The sequence below is a fragment of the Cottoperca gobio genome, chromosome 21 (genome assembly GCF_900634415.1).
Source record: "Cottoperca gobio chromosome 21, fCotGob3.1, whole genome shotgun sequence".
In the NCBI taxonomy this organism is placed as follows: domain Eukaryota; kingdom Metazoa; phylum Chordata; class Actinopteri; order Perciformes; family Bovichtidae; genus Cottoperca; species Cottoperca gobio.
Window position 1 is genome coordinate 12,944,109 of NC_041375.1, and position 23,389 is coordinate 12,967,497.

The 23,389-nt window shown below is 38.4% G+C and overlaps 1 protein-coding gene across 1 annotated transcript; it reads left to right on the top strand.

The window, feature by feature from the left end:
- The first annotated feature begins 726 nt into the window (after positions 1–726).
- LOC115026074 (fibrous sheath CABYR-binding protein) lies at positions 727–22,750 on the top strand. Its single transcript, XM_029458672.1, has 14 exons — positions 727–1,028; positions 6,931–7,046; positions 7,677–7,803; positions 8,803–8,903; positions 9,036–9,150; positions 11,237–11,337; positions 11,470–11,590; positions 12,138–12,173; positions 13,872–13,955; positions 15,817–15,843; positions 16,373–16,393; positions 18,420–18,536; positions 19,766–19,825; positions 19,994–22,750. The coding sequence occupies exons 1-14, from the start codon at positions 965–967 to the stop codon at positions 20,020–20,022; spliced, it is 1,119 nt and encodes a 372-aa protein (XP_029314532.1). The 5' UTR covers positions 727–964; the 3' UTR covers positions 20,023–22,750.
- Positions 22,751–23,389: the final 639 nt, after the last annotated feature.

The window sequence follows — 23,389 nt, forward strand, 5'->3', positions numbered from 1 at the left end:
TCGACAAAGTCTTGATCCTTTAATGAGTCAGGCTTTGAACGCCTCATATAGAAAAGGCGTGAACTATACAATTATGGAACAATGGCGCCACCTGTCGATCAATACCAGTAAAAGCATTTCAATTTGGCACCATTAACAAAGTGGTAATGAAAAGGAGAGAGGTAGCCTGAGGAAAAGAACATGATCTTTTCAGATCCACATACTGGTTGGTTTGCATGAGGTCATGTGTGGTTTTTTCAAATAGAAACCTAACATTAATCTAACATTAAAAACACACCAACGCCTTACATTTCCAAATCCAGTAATTCCATGTACTCTTCAGAAACCTGATATTTAATAAACCCAAGTAAATTATAGATATGTGAGGCTGTAGGAAAGTAAAACAGACTACCTATATCTTAGCCAAAGGTTGCTTTATCTCAATGAGGAGAAGCTACTGTTGCTCTCAGAATCTAAAATGACGACAGCTTGAATTAAAAAAAAAAAAAATTATGCGGGTTTTCTGGATAAATTAGCTTTTTCCTGCACTAAGGTGGGTTGATAAAGCTGAGTACCAAATGTGTGGTAACAGTCATTATATCATCGGAATGATAATGATTAAAAAAAACACTACTGATTAGTGGGGAAGTAATGCCATCACAGCACCGTACACAGCCCTTCTGTCTGCCGACCTGCCTGTATTTGGGAGAAGGGACCCGCCCACCTTAATAAAGACTGGACCTTCTCTCTTCCAATCCAGACAAAAGAAGAGGACGACAGATCCGCGGCGGCGCGCACTGAGCAGAGCATCTGAGCACCTTGGAGACTCCACGGGTTTGATCCGACGCGCAAGAACGCACCGGCACATCGACACACACGCCCCCAGGTCCACCTGAAACATCCAAGGCGGTTCATTGTCCTGTTTGAAGGCAGAGGAAAGAGAGTTTGAGACCCGGTTCAATCGCAGCCAGAACACCGTGTTCCCATGATGTCATACCTGTGGATTCTGCTATTAGGAAGCCTGCTGGCTGCAAGCGCCAAGGCACAAGGTAATGATTTATTTTCCAATTAATTTAGCCCAGCCTTCAACTGCATGCCTTTGTTCGCACTATCTATCTATCTATCATATGTCTGTCTATATGTCTGTCTATATGTCTGTTGATCTTCTTCATCAGACTGTCTCTTTTTCCCCCTCATTCACATCTCACCTATTTTTCTCTCCTTTCTGCCAGTCTGCCTTATTACTCGTGTGTGTGTGTGTGTGTGTGTGTGTGTGTGTGTGTGTGTGTGTGTGTGTGTGTGTGTGTGTGTGTGTGTGTGTGTGTGTGTGTGTGTGTGTGTGTGTGTGCGTGTGCAGTTGCCATCTCTTGCCAGCCTGTCTGACTCCCCGTCGGCATGCCAATTCAATTCACCTTTAGCTGTAATCTGTTTGTTTTAATCTGTTCTGACTAAATGAATGAAAGCAGCTCTGCCCTCTTCCGTTCTGTGATTGTTAACGGCTCTGCGGGCCAGACATTATCTGTGAAATAGGTGTGTCATGTAATGTGGCTAGATATTTTTGGACATGAGTTCTTCTTCCTCTTCCTTCTTCTTCAGCTGGCCCATGGGCCCCTGCCCTTCCCTGCGGCGCATGCAATGATTTCAGATTTTTCAAGAGCAATAAAACTCAGAGGGAAAGAAAGGAAGCATTGAGAAAAGCACAGACACTGGGAAAGATGGAGGGGAAATAGGGGAGATTTTGGAAGAAGATACAAATAGAAATGTTGTAGCAGATTAAGAGGGAAAACAGAGGAAGGAAAGAGTGAGAGAGATAGTCAGAGCAACAGTGAGCTTCATCATCATTAGGCAAACAAAATTTCAGTTGAACGTTATGGAGCTTGCATGTGATCTGGTGTAATCTCACTCAACCGGTTCATTTTTTATTAGCAGACAAACCACCAGAGAGAAACCACCAACACACACACACACACACACACACACACACACACACACACACACACACACACACACACACACACACACACACACACATATACATACATACTTTATATTTCCCACACACAATTGTTTTACTTGTTGAACTGTAACCTCACTGGAAAGTCCACTGGGTGCTGTTGTACTGTGATCTCCATGGGTGTATTTGCTCGCTTGCATGCAAGTGGTTCATAGTTACACTGAAAAAAAGATGGGTTGTTAGGTCAGCCGCATGTGCGTACATCTCATGCACGGTGTGTGTAAGCTATAGACGTGAAGGATAGGGAGTGTCTCGGTAACTAGATCCAGCTCCAGCTGTAGACAACACCCAACAACTCAACTAGTTTCAGCGCCTTCCTCTCCCCCAGGGCCCTCAGCATCTGTGTGTGTGTATGTGAGAGAGAGGGAGAGAGAGAGCGATATGACTTTAATGTACAGAACATGTGGCCATATGGTAGTGCTTCGTTAACTTGAGTGTCTGTATGAGTCAGTTATAGAGCATGTGTGTGTTTTAGAGGCAGATGAAAGCAAAAAGAGCAGTGTGGTGTGTGCCAGGTGTATATGTACAGACACGTCTGTGTTTACACCTTCAACTACCATCACATAAATCACTCTTTTGGTGGATAAGTGAAAGACACACACACACACACACACACACACACACACACACACACACACACACACACACACACTCTCTCTCCTTCTCTCTGCTCCCATGGGGGCAGTTTCAAGGTGTGCATGATTGGAGTAAACACAGCACTTTCTGTCCTACAAACACACAATACAGCCATATCTGACAGAACAATGTGCTGTTGTATCACCTGACACATATGCACACACAGTTTGGTGTACTATTACGGAACAAGGCTTGGTTATTGGTGTATATACACGCAATATTACTCTTTCAGCCATACACATGCAATCTTGCACAATCTCACGGCAGGAACCAAAAGGGGGATAAAATGAAGTTTCTCTCCCTTTGGCATTGATAACATTACATAAATAAAAGAGCAGTGGTTTAGAATAAGAATCACTTCTTTGTCCTTTTGTCATTTCCAAAGCAAAAGGTGAATATGACCTTGACATGGGTTTTTCATAATCAGGTTTACCAATAATTATTATCAGGTGCCAATGTAAAGAGTTTTATCATGTGTCACCCTTTGGATATCAAAAGAGCAGCACCAGGTTCAATCATCGTTACTCATCCCACCCCCGAAACTTGTGTGTGATGCCTGTGAATCATGATATAATAGGCTAACATTTTAAGTGCAGTCTTCACGCTGTATTGGCTGTTGTCATAGTAGCTCACCAACATGATGTAACTTGCTGAACGTTCTTGCTTATTTACTATGTACGTGCATGTCCTTTAATTCGTGACACATTTCCCATAAATCCTGTTTTTACCTGTAGCCAGGGACAACTTTGCAAAAGATGATGCCCATATTAGTTGAGTACCCCAAGTGATGTCAAAGTCCCACTTGCTGAAGCATAAAGAACAGGGCAATGGAAAGGGATATTTCAATGTTTCAGCAAAAAGTCAGTTACAGATTAAGCTACACTCTTGATATGTGCAGTACAGCCTATACGGGGAGAACGTCACGCTTAGCTCTTTAAAACGTTGCTTAGCACAAAGACTGGAAAGAGAGGGAAACAGCTAGCCTGGCTCTGTCCCAAGGTAACAAAAGACACCTACCAGCACCTCTAAAACTCATGAGTTATATCTCGTTTGTTTATTTCGTACAAGAAAACAGACAATTTGATGTTTTACAGGGCTTTATGTGCTGGATTATTTTCTGGCCAGGACCAGTGACTTCCAATAACTCACAGTAACGACAGGAAGTTACTGTGCCTGGCCAAGAAATAGTCTGGCACATAACCCCAAATATGTGATATAAAATGTTGATTAGTGAGTTTAAGAGGTTACCTTCGGACAGAGCCAGGCTACCTGTATCCTCCTATTTTCAGTGTTTATGCTAAGCTAAGATATTAGCTTTAGCATATTTACCATACGGACATGAGAGTGGTTTCAATCTGCTTTACAACTTTTAGCAAATAAGTGTATTTTACAAAATGTTTGAACCATTTATTTAACACTTAACAACTTTTGCTTTATCAGCTCAGCCTATTAATTTGATAATGAATATGTTAATGGTAATGCCGATTGACACTGTTGGAGAGGTGTAAGTTTAACTATATGTTTAATATAGAATAGATTGTACATGTATCAGGGCTAGGCAATATATAATATTGATATGAAACGTATATAATCTTAGATTTTGGATATCATAACATCCAATATGGCATACTTGTCTTTACCTGGTTTAACATGTATAGATGTACCTGATAAAGTACATTATCAACCAGTTTTCCAAAAGAACACAATGTAATCAACAGTATAATGCTTTCCCACATGCGTAAACTGGTTTGACTTAAGATTCCGTCTCTGGAGTCCTTTCTTGCAGTTTTAACACTGCGCATGCTGTTCAGTCTCATACAATAGCGTGCAGCCATGTCAAAGACACAGATGACTCATCAGCCTCAAGGGAAAGCAGTGGCAGAGTAACAAAGGGAGTTAAGAGTTGGGAGAGGGAAAGAGAGAGGCAAGGGGGGAGATAGTCTTAAAGTCAAAAAGAAAGGAAGGGAAGGAGGGAGAGAGGTTTGGATGTGCAACAATTTGTTTCACTGCCTTACTAACACAAAACAGGACAACACTTACTCAAAGTGAGAGAGTGAATGTGAAGTTGCCTTTACGTGTGTGTGAACATGTGGTTGTTTGTATGTTTGGATTTAAAAGGGGAGAAGAAGGTGTTTTTTATGAGTTTGCATTCACAGACCCACGTGCCGTGTGTGTGTTTGTGTTTTGTGTGTGTGTGTGTGTGTGTGTGTGTGTGTGTGTGTGTGTGTGTGTGTGTGTGTGTGTGTGTGTGTGCACATGCGTGTTGGTGGGTGGGGGGATGTTTGGGAGTGTATTTGTAGCGGAGGTAGTTAGAGGAGGAAGTGGCAAACTGATAGATGGGAACAGAATGTTCTATGGAGTGGCAAGAGAAAGAGAGAGAGAGTTTGTATGGGGGGCAGTTCCTCTCACACACATCACATGTTACATGAGAGCCAAATACTTCACACACACGTGCATGTAGGCACAATACCCTGGGAAAATGTGCCCGCTCATTTCCACATTTACTGTAAGTGAAAACATAAATACTCATAATCCTTACACACACATCAACAGAGGTCCTGGTCTTACAAATGAACAATAAAATGTCAGCAGAAAGTTAACTTGCCCTGTTATTTATGTTTTACCACAAGCCCTCTCTACACTGGCGAGACAACTGGCATCTCAAATCAGTTCAACAAGCTGAATGTCGTGCCACGCTGCATCTTTGATAACACCTGTTTGATTAAGACAGTCATTTCGAAGGAAGTCGTGAAGATAGTGAAACAGAAACCCCCACACAACACAAATACATTTACTCACACATGCAGTCCTGTTTATTGAGCTCGTAATGCTGTTTGGTTCTTAATAAACCATTGATTGGCACTGTTTATTGTTTACCATGGGTGTGAAGCTCGTACAGTGACATTTACTGGAGGAACGGGGATTGAAAGAAATAAAGAGCGCTTGTTTTTTATTAGTGACCATGCATCTGTGCATGTCTCATATTTATGTTGATGTGCATGAGTGCATGCACATGTGTGTTTAGCATTTCTTGATCGCACTTACTTGTTTGAGTTTAGATCTGTTTTTATGTGTGTGAAGGGAACCAGGGTGTCACCAGCATTGAACGCCTCCAGAATTTACGGTGTGATAGAAATCTTTCAGATGTTTTAATGCCGTTCTCCCTCAAGGCTCCACTGACTCCGATACAATCTCACTTGGCAAACGCAGTGATCCTTTAACTGTTTAGAAAAGATGAAGAATTGTTTTCTGTGAGCATATTAAGGAGGAGAGTTGTGATACAGACCAGCAAAACCTACATTCATAATTCTTCTAGTTTTCTAGGAGTGTTTTGGCACCCGCCCTGCCTTCCTGGACATTTCTGTCCACTTCCAATCCATGCTAAATGCAGTTTTACCAGCATAAAGCATTTCTAAACTATTTGTAGATGGTTATATCTCTTATTTAATGGTTGGTACTCGATGAACCAGCATCAGGGTTGTGCTGAAATCAGCGGAGAAAATAAGTTTCAGTTTTGCTGTTTCAGCTTCTCACATGCAACAGAGGAATCTCACAGCACTGCCTCAAACACACACAAACGCCATGCTCATCTCACACACAGAATGACAAAGACATGTGCTTTGTATTTTCTCATTAGTACAGAGTTGCAATGCCAGTGAAGAGGTTTGAGTCTTCATATGATGTTGAGGCAGGTGAGATGTGACCGATGGGTCTGTCATCCAGTTGTGGCTGGAGAGTTCACATCAGGAACCAATCAGAGCAGTGTGTGTCGGTGGTGATAGTCATGTTAGAGAATGTGTTGAATCCACAACATCTTAACAACCATTCAGACAGATGGTTTTAAATAGTAACAGATGGATTAAAGCATGCTGTTTTTAATTACCAACGGTCACACTAATCACAGCCTTGTGTTTTTTTGGTTCTAAATTAAGGTTTAGATTTATAATATTTCCGCTTATAGAGTGAGATTACACCAGATCACTGTTTGCGAACAGTAGAGGTTGTTAGTCAATTCAGTCATTCATAGGGATGTTTTGGTGTCAAGTTGCAAGCCTTCAAAGGCAGAAAAAACTCTCTTTGAGACACTTAGATATATTTTGGGTTGCCATGTTTGCCTCCTTTCTTCTTTAAAAAAAGAAAAAGATACTTGCACCAGCAGTCAGTCATGTGATGTGTTTATTGAAGCACCAGAGCACTTTGCCACACTTTTTGAAATTGATATGTCCCTGTAGTCACTACTTCACTGGATGTGTTCTCTTTTTTTCATTATTCTGTTACTTTCTTTCTTTCTTTCTGTGTAGATGTAGACCCAGCAGAGGACGCAGCAGCTTCTGTAACTACGGCCCCTGAAGTAGACGCAGCACCAGAGGCTAAGGAAGAACCTGCCGCTGACGAGAAAACTGACAATGCACCCGAGGTAAAGAATACAAATATTTTACTTTATAGGTTTATAGGTAAGTGTCCTGGTAAATCACAAACCTCAAAGAAACCAATGTTGGTTCCATCATCGATATACCTGCTTGAAAAACAGATACCTAAAAAAAAAACAGGTCCGGCTAATGTACGGGTGAATATCGTATATGCAAATATAGTTCTAAAAGGTTATTTCTAAACCTGTCATCGCTCCAAACTATGACAACCTCTTATCTTGCCTAGGGCAAGAGCACAACTGAAAGGGTTGGCCCCTGAAAACGCAACCTGCATTCAGTCAAGCTCACAGGATAAAATCTAGTTCTAAATCCTCAGGCAGTTATTTGATAATCGGAGGCGTATCAAATAGCTAAAATGGTGTCATGTAAGTTTATGATGTAACAAAATGTTATTGGCTTAAAATGTAATGCCAGCTCCGTGTCAGATTGTCTTTTGTTTTGTTTTGTGTTGTGTTGTTAGATGTTGAAGCGCACACAAATATATGCTGTGATCTTAAAAAGCCCAACCACCTTAGGGCCTTCTTTAAATATATAGATATTTCTTTCCTCTGGATCATTATGTAAATGTTATTTCAAGAGATGTATATCTCAGATGTATATATCTGTGTTGAATATAGGAAACACCAGCATTGACAGTCGATCCTGAGCCCGTTGATGAGAATCGAGCCGATGAATTTGAAATTGACGAAGCAGTGACTCCTGCTCCAGGAGACACAGAGGCGGAAGCACCTGCGACAACACAAGGTCAATAACAGATTTTCAAATATGCACATTGAAACAAAGTATAAACTTTTGGGTTGCTTTATTCAGATGATTATTCTGACACAAATACAAACCATGTCCTCACTTTTTCATATTTTAAACTAATCCTACACGGCAAAAAGTAGAATCCACACACTGTTCCTTGCTCCTTACATGAGAGCCACACACACACACACACACACACACACACACACACACACACACACACACACACACATACACACACACACACGCACACAATCATCATACTCACACATCAACGGACTTCCTGGTCTGACAAATTAAGAATAAAATGTCAGCAGAAAGTTAGTACTTTTGTCAGATTATGTTTTGTTTTATATATATAATATATATTATATATTATATATAATAAGCCTGATTACTTGCGAGACACAATGTTGAATGTTATGCCATGAAGACAGTGATTTTCAAGGAAGTGACTCAGAAACACACACATCACCACACTTGCACATACATGTATATGCAGTCCTGTTTATCCAGCTTGGAATGCTGTTTGATTCTTAATTAACCACAAACCAGAATCCGCACATTGTTCTTTGCTCCCACAAGGACAATGTTGCATTGTTGCTGTTGTGTGCAGATTCTACTCTTTGCCCTGATATGTCCTGCTTCTCCTCCACTTTAAAGCTACACTTTCATACCAGCAGGGCTAATATTAGTTATACTGAGAAGCAACAGCGATTGTAGTATAAAGAACAAGTGTAGTCCGTCTAATTTATTGATTAAGAATGAGGCCAATCTCAAATCAGATGTCTCATGCTATTCGCTACTACTACTATTCATCTTGTCACTGTGCAAGTGTGGCAAAATACTTTTTCAACATGCCTGGTTTTGATTGCAACAATCATTAAAGAAATGCAGCAAAACGAGCCTTCACAGCCTATGTCCTAACTCTTGGATGATAAAAAGACATCAGTGATCTAATAGATGCCCTCCACTCGGTTTTTCTCTCCTGTCCAGAGCCTGCAGCTGAGCCAGAGGTTAAGGATCCTAATGCTGAGGAAGCTACTGGAGAGGAGGAAACTACCCCAAGCACTGTTGCACCACCAGCTCAGGAGGAGGTCAGTAGCAGTGTTAGAAAGTCTTATTCAAACCTACTCTGACAAATATACTGTCGTCTAACCAAGTTCTGCATTCCAATTATATATAGTTGCTGACTTTCTACATGTTGATAATTGTTATATTTGTAATAGATTGAACCTGAAGCCACACCAGCAGCAGATGTAGATGTAGCAGATAATAAGGAAAACCCAACAGATCCTGCTGCTGACGCACAAACAACAAACACCCCCGTCCACGTCCCTACAAGTAAGAATATAAATCTGTACAAACCTTCATGTTCTGCCTCTTGAATATATATAATAAGCAGGATTACATGATTTAAATTCCATGAATTCATCATATTTTTTATATTACTCTGTCATTGCCAGATATACGTATATACAGTGTAGACAGATAGATGGATGGATGGATGGACGGACAGACAGACAGACAGACAGACAGACAGACAGACAGACAGACAGACAGACAGACAGACAGACAGACAGACAGACAGACAGACAGACAGACAGATAGATAGATAGATAGATAGATATATGAACAATTACATTTTTAGAAGAGAAAACAGCTTCTCTGCTTCTGTAATTGTTTTAAAGATCAAAATAACAGAAGAGTGTTCCACAGTTGTACTGTTGATAAAGATGTCACATTTGTGTGATGATTTGAGATGTTCGCATCAAAGCATGATTCTGTTCTTTGTCTTTGCCAACAGTTGAAGTGAATGCTATTGTTCCTGTGGTACAAGGAGGTTAAAAAAAAAAAAGTTTCATTTCATTCTTCTCTCCTCTTTCATTTGAGCAATTTCCAAAGCCACATTATCTAAACCTCAACCTTTCTGGAGTCAAGTCTCACACAGCTAAACAAATTGCTAAGGCACACTACAAATAATTCCTTACGAGTATGACTCAGAAGCTCTTTTCATCATACAAGAGCTCTTCACAACATAATTAAAACCAGCCTATTTCAGTAACTACAGTAACAATGAACCCACAAAGAAGCTGACCTGTTTACTTGATGCTTGCGACAGTTGGAAATATTGAAAGTCACCAGTATAGTATTAGTAAGTTAGAAGTGTTTGAAGAGACAACTTCTGAATCCCAACTCTATATGGATTGTATTTAAGCTAAACTGACTGATAACTTCTCTTGTGCATTTCCTTCAAACTCTGAACCTACTACAATATGTCAAACATATAAGCTATCTCCTGTGTCATCATTGGACCCCAGGAATACCCATGAAATTGTTGTTGTTATAGTCATTTTCTGTTATAAAATGTCCATGACCTGCTTTCATGATATATCACGTATCATTTTATTGCAACTCCCCCTTTTCTGAACACAGTAATGGAAAACAGATGTGCTTTACTAACAAAAAGCACAAAACACTCAGGAGTGTTATGAGGTGGGATTTTGGTCCACACAATTTTACCTCCTAAATTTAATTAGGGGTGGGATGTTTTGAGTAAGGAAACCTCAAAGTGTCACCCTTTATTATTTAACTTTGCCTATAATGCTGTTCCATTTCAGCATTTCCTGTCCTAAGTAGTGTTGTTGTTCGTGCTTACCTGCTTTATAGCAGGACGTAACTTCTTTCCGTCACTCAAGGATAGTCATTTTATGTTTGGCTGGTCATTATCTCTCTTAGTCAAGCTAACGACAAAGAAAGGGCAAACAGGAAATAGTTGCTATGGAAGGTTTCTTCCATGTGCTAAGGGGAACAATATTGCGAGAAAAAGAGTGTTGAATGTTATGCCATGAAAACAATGATTTTCAAGGAAGTTGTAAAAATGGTGACTCAGAAACACACACATCACCACACTTGCACATACATGTACATGCAGTCCTGTTTATCCAGCTTGGAATGCTGTTTGATTCTTAATTAACCACAAACCAGAATCCGCACATTGTTCTTTGTTCCCACAAGGACTTTCCATGCACTGGTGCTGTTGTGTGCAGATTCTACTCTTTGCCCTGATATGTCCTGCTTCTCCTCCACTTTAAAGCTACACTTTCATACCAGCAGGGCTAATATTAGTTATACTGAGAAGCAACAGCGTTTGTAGTATAAAGAACAAATGTAGTCCGTCTAATTTATTGATTAAGAATGAGGCCAATCTCAAATCAGATGTCTCATGCTATTCGCTACTACTACTATTCATCTTGTCACTGTGCAAGTGTGGCAAAATACTTTTTCAACATGCCTGGTTTTGATTGCAACAATCATTAAAGAAATGCAGCAAAACGAGCCTTCACAGCCTATGTCCTAACTCTTGGATGATAAAAAGACATCAGTGATCTAATAGATGCCCTCCACTCGGTTTTTCTCTCCTGTCCAGAGCCTGCAGCTGAGCCAGAGGTTAAGGATCCTAATGCTGAGGAAGCTACTGGAGAGGAGGAAACTACCCCAAGCACTGTTGCACCACCAGCTCAGGAGGAGGTCAGTAGCAGTGTTAGAAAGTCTTATTCAAACCTACTCTGACAAATATACTGTCGTCTAACCAAGTTCTGCATTCCAATTATATATAGTTGCTGACTTTCTACATGTTGATAATTGTTATATTTGTAATAGATTGAACCTGAAGCCACACCAGCAGCAGATGTAGATGTAGCAGATAATAAGGAAAACCCAACAGATCCTGCTGCTGACGCACAAACAACAAACACCCCCGTCCACGTCCACGTCCCTACAAGTAAGAATATAAATCTGTACAAACCTTCATGTTCTGCCTCTTGAATATATATAATAAGCAGGATTACATGATTTAAATTCCATGAATTCATCATATTTTTTATATTACTCTGTCATTGCCAGATATACGTATATACAGTGTAGACAGATAGATGGATGGATGGATGGATGGATGGATGGATGGATGGATGGATGGATGGGTAGATAGATAGAGATATAGACAGACAGATAGATAGATAGATAGATAGATAGATAGATAGATAGATAGATGGATGGATGGATGGATGGATAGATAGATAGATAGATAGATAGATAGATAGATAGATAGATAGATAGATAGATAGATAGATAGATAGATAGATAGATAGTTATATGAACAATTACATTTTTAGAAGAGAAAACAGCTTCTCTGCTTCTGTAATTGTTTTAAAGATCAAAATAACAGAAGAGTGTTCCACAGTTGTACTGTTGATAAAGATGTCACATTTGTGTGATGATTTGAGATGTTCGCATCAAAGCATGATTCTGTTCTTTGTCTTTGCCAACAGTTGAAGTGAATGCTATTGTTCCTGTGGTGGAAGGAGGTAAAAAAGAAATAAATAATGTTTCATTTCATTCTTCTCTCCTCTTTCATTTGAGCAATTTCCAAAGCCACATTATCTAAACCTCAACCTTTCTGGAGCCAAGTCTCACACAGCTAAACAAATTGCTAAGGCACACTACAAATAATTCCTTACGAGTATGACTCAGAAGCTCTTTTCATCATACAAGAGCTCTTCACAACATAATTAAAACCAGCCTATTTCAGTAACTACAGTAACAATGAACCCACAAAGAAGCTGACCTCAAGTAAACAGGTTGAAATATTGAAAGTCACCATATAGTATTAGTAAGTTAGAAGTGTTTGAAGAGACAACTTCTGAATCCCAACTCTATATGGATTGTATTTAAGCTAAACTGACTGATAACTTCTCTTGTGCATTTCCTTCAAACTCTGAACCTACTACAATATGTCAAACATATAAGCTATCTCCTGTGTCATCATTGGACCCCAGGAATACCCATGAAATTGTTGTTGTTATAGTCATTTTCTGTTATAAAATGTCCATGACCTGCTTTCATGATATATCACGTATCATTTTATTGCAACTCCCCCTTTTCTGAACACAGTAATGGAAAACAGATGTGCTTTACTAACAAAAAGCACAAAACACTCAGGAGTGTTATGAGGTGGGATTTTGGTCCACACAATTTTACCTCCTAAATTTAATTAGGGGTGGGATGTTTTGAGTAAGGAAACCTCAAAGTGTCATCCTTTATTATTTAACTTTGCCTATAATGCTATTCTATTGTCCATTCTCTCTCCGCTCATTTCAGCATTTCCTGTCCTAAGTAGTGTTGTTGTTCGTGCTTACCTGCTTTATAGCAGGACGTCCTTCTTTCCGTCACTCAAGGATAGTCATTTTATGTTTGGCTGGTCTCTCTTAGTCAAGCTAACGACAAAGAAAGGGGAAACAGGAAATAGTTGCTATGGAAGGTTTCTAAGGGGAACAATATGGCGAGGAAAAGAGTTGAGAAACAGAAAGCAGGATTAAGAAAGGAGAGAAAAGATATGAGAACAGGTGGGGGGGGGGTTAAAAGAAGAGAGGAAGCTCAGGAGATTTTAGAGTAAAGTAAAACTTAGCGAAACATATGGTTTCATAACTTACCGTTTATGTGCAACAAGTGGTGCTTAACAACGAGAGCACAATTCTTACTCACTATGATTTAATGTCAGGATTGTTTTGTGTGAACGAATAGGTCACTGGATAATGACGCCCCTGAGGTTATATACTATATCCCTGCCAAGCATAAAACTGTTTTGTACACTGAGTCCCATATGTTGTATAACTCTATTGGGTTTTCCCCCAAGTATTATAGAGTCAGGGAAAGGTGTTGTTCCTGACAGATAATATCCTCTAATCTAATTCAACACTAGTTCACCAGATCACTGTCACACCCTTGGAGCAGGTAGTGTTTCAGAGTTCTTATGCAGGACACCTCTGCAGGGTATTCACTATAGGGGCCATGAGGGACTGAAGTGGAGAGTGCTTCCATGATGGCTGATATTTTCATTGAATAGTTCAACATGCAACAGTGTAGTATTGTGTGTTGAAGAAATGACATGTTTTTGGCGAACATCTGGAAAATATCCCTCATGGGCGTGGTGCTGAAAAGTGAATTTCCCTATGGGGATTGATATTGCATTTCTGTCACCAATGATATCTTAATTGTTTTTTCAGATGTAAGCTTTAACTTGGATGACGCTCTGGATTCAAACCAAGCAGCAGACAACTCAGGAAAAAGCCGCAGTTTTGAATCTGGGGGTAAGTAACTACTTACAAAGATTACTGGTGATATCATCATTGTAAGCAATAACTAACATGTATGTATGTAGGGGTACAGACAAGGAGGGTACACAGTTGGCAATAAAAATAGGCACTGGTGAAGAGAGAGTTCGGTTTTGTTGGCGTTGTGCAGTCTTTCCTTGTTGAGTTGAAATAAATAGATCGGCCAAGTTAGAAAATATTTAATGCTGTGTAATGTAATTCAGACTTCTGATAAATACAGAGAGTAGCCATTATAAATACCCATAATGCATTCAAGCACACGAGACATACCACACCTATTGCAAATAAAATAAAATATTAGTAAGAGAATACATTATGTATTTAAGCATATATACAGCTAATAAATCAAGGCTACATTATATATATATATATATATATATATATATATATATATATATATATATATATTTATATATATTTATATATATATATATATATATAGCCTTGATTTATATATATATATATATATATATATATATATATATATATATATATATATATATATATATATATATATATATATATATATAAAAATCAAGGCTATATATATATATATATATATATATATATATATATATAGCCTTGATTTTTATATATATATATATATATATATATATATATATATATATAATAGGTACATAAGCACCCATTGGATTGTGCACTGGGTTGTGCGTTTTCTTTATTGTTTCTTATCTTTCCTGCTTATCATATCTCACTTTTACCTTTTGTATCACTCTGCATTGAGATTAACCCCGCAGTAACGATGTCTATGGGATCAGCAGCATCTCCACTATAACACCAAACCTTCTCTAACATGGAGGGTTTAATACTTTAAGCTAACCTAAACTTCTGGTTTATAATCACATGTGAACAGGGAGTGAATGGGACATTTGATAATGTATGTGATTTCTGTGTAAAAGCTAAAATAAGCGACTTAATACATTTAGAAATGACAACATCTTATCATTCTTTGGAGAGTTTTAAAGTTGTACTTTCTGTTCTCCTTTCTTTGTAGCAAAACAGCTTATTGAACCCATAGACATTTTAACATTAAGCTAAAATTATAAGTTTATTTATACAACACCTTTCAAAAACAAAGCAACAAAGTACTTTACATGGTTGAAAAAGGAATAAAAACATTTCAGGACTGCAATGAAATACAATCAGTTAAAGTTGAAATATATAATGCATAATATAATATCATTCCTGGGTCGAGAAAGTTTAATCACCAGCCACAGAGCAATTTGACAGCAACACTTTAACGTTGATCGTTCTCCTTTATGCTCCATCTGAAAGCTGATTCATCTATGTTGGTATAATCATTTCATCCATTGAAAAGGTTAGTGCTCTGTTATTAGCGGCTTTGTCAAGTTGAAGCAGGTAGAGGGCAGCCATGATGTTACAGGCGCAAAGAGGCAGGCAGCGCTGAAGGAGATAACGTGGTTGTTTTACATAATGGAATAGATCAAAGCTTTCGAGAGAAAGACATAGACGCTGTTTGTCTCCCTCAGATATGTTATCTCTGATGTTATAAAGGCATCTCCGTGAGTTTACAGAAGGGATATTTCATGTGTGTGTGTGTGTGTGTGTGTGTGTGTGTGTGTGTGTGTGTGTGTGTGTGTGTGTGTGTGTGTTTACAGACCGGTTAGGACAGAAACTCTAAACCTCTTAATGCCTCCGAGGTATAAACTACCACAAAGACAATAATCGTGCTCCGCCCTTTTTCCTTCTCTGCTTTCGGTGCCTTACATGCACCATTAACACATTTAAACTTGAAATGATTTTGCCTTTTCTCCCCATCCTCCTTTAATCACTTTTCTTTCTTTCTTTCTTTTAGCACATGCTGCAGGCGCCAAAGGAGATGGTAAGACCTTTTATGTGTTCATGGTCCAAAAATATGCGTAATAACAATAAAATAATCACATCACACCAACTTGAGTCCAAATCGTACAAATCCCAGTCAGATGTGTAGCTTTGTAGCCCCAGCAGCAACAGTAGGGCGTATGTAGTTCTGGAAACTGGTAAAACACACAGGATATTACTGGCATGCCACTGACAATATAAAGTGGATACAAGTCCCAACGGAAAATGCCTCTCCCCTATTGTTATAGTTCAAACAATGTTGGAAACTGTTCTTCTGTATTTTACCTTGAATTCTCAAGTGTAGTCACGCCACATCTGTTGGAAGTGCTACTTCTGAAGCTCGGAACTAACTTCTGTTCCTGAAAACAGACACAGTAGAATGACAGGTGCATGTCTGGGTCTGTTTAAATAAACAGTCACTTGTGCCACATTATAATATATTATACACATTATGTAATTCCCATAGTGTTTAAGCCGTTTGTAAACGGTGTAGTTGCTAACTGCATGTGTGTGTTCTCTGTTCTTAACAGAAGCCAAACCTGAAGCACAAGGTGAGTTTTGCCTTTCCTCTCTTTTTTTGTTTTGAATACAGTAACCCACCCACCCATGCACTGCCCCAAACATACCTGCAGCATAAGCATTCCCTTGTTGTCTCGTGTCATGCATTGAGCCTTGAGCAGGTGTGTTGCTGCTGAAGCTGCTGCATGACATTTTCCAAACATTTTGTTTTAAACTTAATGTGTCCTTTGAACTTCAATAAGTATCTTTGTATATCAATTGGAGGAAAATTGGGTGGTTGTACCATCAATTGGCAGAATTTATCCAAATGACTGAAAGCTTGAAGTCACCAGTGGTGAAATGTGTAATGGTATTTGTGTTACAACTTTTTTAAAAGGCTAGGAGGGCTTCAAGATAGGGATTAATTAGCTTTATGAGCTTCAGAACACCTCTTGCCAATTTTAACTGTTACTACTGCATCTGTTTAAGTATAGTAATAGATTTTTAATCTATTTATACAACACTTTTCAAAGTTACTAAATATAAATGGCAGACAAACAATGATCCAAACTATTTAATACAAAATAATTAAAATAATCAATACACTAAGAGTGAAGAGAATGCCTTGGTATATAAATGGGTGAACTAGTTTGTCTTGTTCATCACCTTTAAAGATATAACTTTTCCTTTGACCTCTGACCTACGCTAATGTGATAGGGGTTGTGGCTGCTGACCACAAACGGTTCCCATAGACTTGTGTTTCCATAGTGTGTGTGTATGTGTGTGCGTGTGTGTGTGTGTGTGTGTGTGTGTGTGTGTGTTCATGGGTCTTTTCACACCATAAAAACGGTTGTGTCCTTGGTGTGTGTTCTGCATTTGTACTTATGCATGTTCATACATGTCTGTGTCTGCACACTTTTACTTCCTTGTACTGCCTCACTGCCTTCTCCCGTTTTATTCCACTTGATTTAATCTGGAGTTGAGAAATGTATCTCACGGGCTCACGCTAGTTCTCTGACTCATTCCCTTCCCTTGTTGTTCATACCTTTTATGACATTTTTCTTTTGTACTTATTTTGTGCTGGTTCACTCCAACATCCTTTCTCCCCTCCATCTTTCTCTCTATTGCCACTTCAGTTTATCCTGCCGTTATTACTCTCAGTTGACTGAAGGCACTGCCTTATGCTCTAGTCTGTAATCTTCACTTCTACCTTCCTCATTTAATTCAGAAGACTTTAGAAGCATAATATAGTCATTAAATAGTAGCCTGCACCTACATCAAACCTTGAATACTGCACAAAGTACAAAGACGCCTGCTATTTGGTGTATAAAATCTTTATTTTATCAGTAAGAGGAACTACTTATTATATATTGTATATACAGTATGTAAGTTATGTATAGCTTACTGTAATTACATCTGTTTACATTCAAACTGAGTAATAGTGTGATATCCGCACTAGTATCAGCATCTTGTGTTACATTATACAAGTACGCTATACTATAATTTGATGATTACGCCTCATTACTTTTACTTCAATAAATAATGCAGGTATTATACTTGTAGTGGTGTATTTTTAAACTTCAACTAGGATATATAAAAGAAAAATTCATGGTCATCCTGGCTTTGTAAGGTTTTTATGGGTGTGTTTGTTCGCATGCCTTGAAGAGACTATGAGAGGTATTTACTGTATGCTATGACACAGCATGAAAACTATTCAGGTCTGTGTAAGCATCGTAACTGGGTTACAGGTGCAGACAGTTTTATACTGTAACTGTGAATGCTTTCAAGAGTCTTAATTGTTAGGTAGGCAAGTGATATGGGATCAGGAAATGATGCGACAAGATGATGCATCTCTTACATCTCATGTCATTCAGTCTCACTGCTGAATTGCCCTTTAAGGTTTCAACTGCGAAATGGCACCCGGTTAATACTGAACATTACAATCTCTTTAAGTAGCTGTTACACTGACAAATATCAACCCAGGACATTCACAGTTATATCATAAAACATGCATGAATGATATTGAAAAAGTTACCTTTTTCAGGACTGACGATTTTTGTGTTTGTTTGTTTCCTACAGAGTCCAGCTCCGGGTCTGTAGTAGGCATCCTCTGTGCAGTTGCTGTGGCTGTAGTAGGAGCAATCGTTGGATACTTCACCTATCAGCATAAGAAGCTGTGCTTCAAAAACAGACAAGGTAATTATAATTAACTAACGAAAAAACATTAAAAATATATATATATATGATGCCTGACTGGTGTACACAAGGGTTTGATATTTGCTTGATCACAGCACTTATACAAGTAATTCTTTTAGATTCTAGTTTCTTAACCCTTCGATACACTACAAGCTATGCAAACCCTTTCTAAGGTACAACATGGGTCCAACATGATGATGTTATTTCATGCATGGCTCAGTGTTTCTTTGCTATTTTTTTGGAAATCAATTTATTTAATCATTTAATATTCCAAGTATTCATTAAATATCTTGTTTTGGATTACCACAAATCATTATTCACTTAATTTATGAACTAAAATAGTTTTTGTATTACTACATCAGATTTACACACACGGGTCACAATTTACAATTAAAAGTCACTCGGGTCACTTTGGACCCATGTTGTGCATCAAAGGGTTAAACAATAACCTGCAGGAGGTCTCCCTTTTTTGTGCAGGAGACCATATTGTTCTGGACCATAGCAGAATCTCAGCCTTTAATCAAGCTACCAGCCTCTTTAGTAACACTTTTCTTTAGCCAGGTTCAAGTGCGATATGGGTGTGGTGTGTACGTGCGTGCGTGTGACTTTTGATCTGAATATCACAAGTTCTGGAGGTCGGCAGACTTTCTTTGAGTCATAGCAGACTCAGCTTTATTCCTTACAGAGTGTTTTCAATTACAGTCAACTCACACACATCCTGCATACCAATACTACCAATTCAGCAAAGTTTTAATTTACAGTCAACATGAGCAATAGGCCATTCAGCTTAAGCAATGTAGGGCAAAAGTCAGATTCAGAATAAGAATTATACTGTGACTATTACTAGCTAGTATTTATCAAATGTTCTAAATTTGAATGATATATTTAGTATTCATGAATACGAAAGATTCTCCCTCAGTAGAACAGAAGGATTTAAAATAGCAATGTAATCAGCAGATACAGGGCCAGAGCTGCGCCATTGAAAATAAATAGAAAGGCTTGACTGCACACAAACGAGTAGTTTTCAGCTTTAACACCAGAAAATATCAAAAATTGGGTTGTTGATATTAGACAATTAGAGCAGAGAAATATTAACATCCCTCCCGGGTGCTTTTACTCCCACATTAAATGTATGGTTAGTTAACTAAATGCTTGTGAAATAGAAACTGACATGTGATGCCTTGTGTGCATTGCTCTGTCTATCTGACTCTGTCGATGTATGTAAATAGAAGCGGATCCAGAAGCTGCACGCAAAGCTGATACCACAGAGGTGCAGTCAGATCCCCAGGGTAAGACCCAGACACACACACACACACACACACACACACACACACACACACACACACACACACACACACACACACACACACACACACAATTTTAAGAAGATACAAACACACAGATCAATCACATAAAGTCCTCTGAAATGTTTACGTTATTTTTTCCCCCTTCTGCAGTCCTTAGCAACCTGCTAAACTCCGCCTAGATCAGCAATGATCACATGACAGCCTGGACCAACCACCGGCAAACAAAGCGGCAACAATCTCACTGTCAGGCTCTACCTTCTGCAGAGCTAAATTACTGTGAGGCCCCACTGTAGGGCTCTGTGTGTGTGTGTGCGTGTGTGTGTGCGTGTGTGCGTCCGTCTGCACTTGTGTGTTCAGTCTTGTGTGTGTGCATATATGTTGGGAGTAAATATATGTGAATCTTGGGGGTTTAATGATTGTTAAAACATAGGAATTAAATTAAAACTTGGACTAACTTTCCACTTTAAACCAAATCCAAACATTTTTTCAAAGAGTGGACATGAAAGAGATTCAATCTCAAATTAACCATCAAATGGCTAAATTATAGAAATACCTTTTTTTTATATGGATACTATCTAGTTCTAGTAATTCAATGTGAAAATAAACCAGTGACAGTTATTGATGTTGTAGAGGTTTAACTTTGTACTGAATTCTTAAAAGTAGATTTTGTTTTCTGCTAATTCTGTCATTGTTTGAGCCATCAATATGGTTTTGAAAATCCACTGGCAACAGTCACTTAAGTAAAACATATTTTTCTTTGTGTAATTGTCTGCAGTAAAAATGCAGACTAGATGGTGGCTTCAATAACTACCACTGTATTTACTGGTCAGGAAGAATAGTTTAGGACTATAATCCTAGGATTCATGGTCCTATGTGTGTTTGGCCACTGATGTCACTGTATGTGTGTGTTTGTGTTTGTGTTTGTGTGTGTGTGTCTTTTTTTAGTTGGTGAAGGGGCTTAGTTTTAAATCCTGTTGGGGGACTGACCACTTCTCCTCACTCAGTTCAATAAATCAGAGTAAAATTTCCAATTAAACACAAAAAAATCCAAATGATACAAAAATATATTTTAAATTGATTAAACTATTAAAATGCACATAAATATTTTGACAATCTTATATGAACATTTAAAATGATATATATACATTTTAAAAATGTGCTGAAGTGAGTTGAAGTGAAGTCCAGCCCAATCCAGTTTCTGTCAATGGATGAATGATCACCTGACATGGACAAATTCAAAGCGGTCATGTAGTAACGTATTAGACATTGTTCTGATGTAGTATGTGTCCGTCTAGTTGTGATGCAGTAATTTCTCCTCTATAGTGCCTTTCACTGACACAGCCTGGCTTGACCAATCTACCGACACACAGGGAAAAGAACAATAAAAGTGAAAACAGGCAAAATAGTAGTTGAATGTATCAAAAACATACTAGACAATTGACGAATGTATGATCTTAATTGATTCATAATCATTTTAGTGGTTGAAAAGCCTCACCCTGAACTGCTTGTGTATGTGAAACTGTTACATTATTGTAACAGCTGCTGTATATCTGTTTGCAGTTTTATTTTATTTAACTAATATTGCATTCCAAACTCTTTAAACAGCCTCACATTTCAGCAGTAAAATCCTCATTGTGTGTCTCTTTATTTGAGCAAGCCAGTTGCTGTCACAGTATTTTTGTATCATTCATATTTCCATGTTAAAAACACCATTCACCTGTGATTTTTTATATGAATTTTACATTTAGCAGCAGTCAACTTGTTTGCTGTGGTATTTTGTGATTATTATAGTGAAATAGGCCCAGAAACAGCACTACAGCATTAAAAAAGAAAAGCCTAACATTTCTTTTTTTGCGGCTGTAGCACAACACATATTAACTTCTGAATGTCTTTTTGTTGCCTTGCAGTTTTGTACTTGCTCTGCTCCTTTTAAACCTTGACATAGGGTTATAAAGTTTGTATAGTGCTGCAGCAGTTTATGTAAAGTGTGTTACTTGTAAAGCACCATATAGCTGCAATACAGGACAGAGACTGTTGCTAACAGCCTAGCCTCAAGATGAGAAATATAATAGTCTGTGATGTCACTTATCGACTAATCCTACTGTGTAAACTGTGGGCTGGACGCAGGGCCAAAGATCTGTTTATAATGCCTTTATCTTGTAATCTGTGATAGACTGAGTTTCTCTTGACACATTGGAACCAAGTGGATAGTGTGTCTGAAATCTCTTACTGCATCTGCTACAATGGCATGGAGTGATATTGCACAAAATGCTCAATAAATAACAGTACAAGCTTTCAGATATAGTCACTGATGCCTTCAAAACAAAACATCCTCCTTTTTAATGCAGTACTCACCTCCTCCTTTGTGCACTCCAATAAGTGCTATAGGAATCAAACATTATGGTCTACTTTACATTAAGCTCCAAGCTGTCACATTCCTTGTAAGCAAACTATTGAAGCATTGCATCCAAACCAGAATGTAAAGCCAGGGACATTGTAGACTTATTGGGTCCTGAAGTGCACTTTCCAGATAATGCTAAGGCATCAATCGTGGCACAAAGACAGTGCTGACCAGTCCTGCCTTATAACGCTTCTTGACTATTCCAGAGAGGAAAACGAACAAAATGTCATCATCAGAAAGTAAACAAGCAGAGATGTTTTGCAGGTGATTTTAATAGCACAATCTCTATGGGAGAAGCACTTTCCTATCCTGTATACATCTTGATTTGATAAACATATTTAGACAATTCATTTTTGATTTAGACTAGTGTCTCCTTTTTATTTAAATACTCAGTTTTTATTTTGTGTAGGAACTTTTTCTTTCTTTTTTGTCATCTGGCACTTGTGTTGTTCTTCTGGAATTGTGTAAATAATGTTTGAGGAGTCAATTAAACCGTTTTCGTGGGAGTTGGAGTTTCATTTCCCTGATAACTATTTGTGTCTGGTATGTGTGCATGTAACACAGTAGGCCATAAGGACTGATGTCAGGGTCACTGATAAAGCTCCGATAAAGGCTGTATTTTTACAGTTAGGATATAAACAATGCTTACATAATTTATCATTTTGATTGAGAAACACCTTAATGTAAAGAGAGACAGAGCTACACGCAACTGCACACATGCAGTTGCGTGTAGCTCTGTCTCTCTCTCTCCCTCTCGCTGTCTTTGTAACTTATCTTAGTGCCTGCAAGCTGTTTGAAAGTTAAGAAAGCTCAGGGAGAACAAAAAGCAAAGAGGCATCATGAGACATGACCTGAAATGCTTGATATGTTAGTTATTCATAAAAGTTAATATGTAAACAGTTTTTGGCTTTGGTAAGTGATTGATGGTGACAGGTCCATTAAGATACACACCTGAGGCCCTCAGGAGTAAGCATAGATTCTTCTTGCCTTACATATACACCCATAATACCAGTTTATACCACCCGCCATTACACCCACACCAACAGTAAACAATCTAATTAAACCCTGCACCACGAGCAGCTGCGATGACTTGATATACTCAGTAATTGAGTTAATTTGATTTAAAGTAAATTAGACTTAGTTAT

What these genes read in the sequence shown, in the direction of transcription:
- LOC115026074 (XM_029458672.1), top strand. Translation starts at nt 965, where the DNA reads ATGATGTCATACCTGTGGATTCTGCTATTAGGAAGCCTGCTGGCTGCA. An exon ending in CCACGTCCACGTCCCTACAA is followed by an intron (nt 11,591 to 12,137) that starts GTAAGAATATAA and finishes CTTTGCCAACAG; the next exon opens with TTGAAGTGAATGCTATTGTT. An exon ending in TGCAGGCGCCAAAGGAGATG is followed by an intron (nt 15,844 to 16,372) that starts GTAAGACCTTTT and finishes TGTTCTTAACAG; the next exon opens with AAGCCAAACCTGAAGCACAA.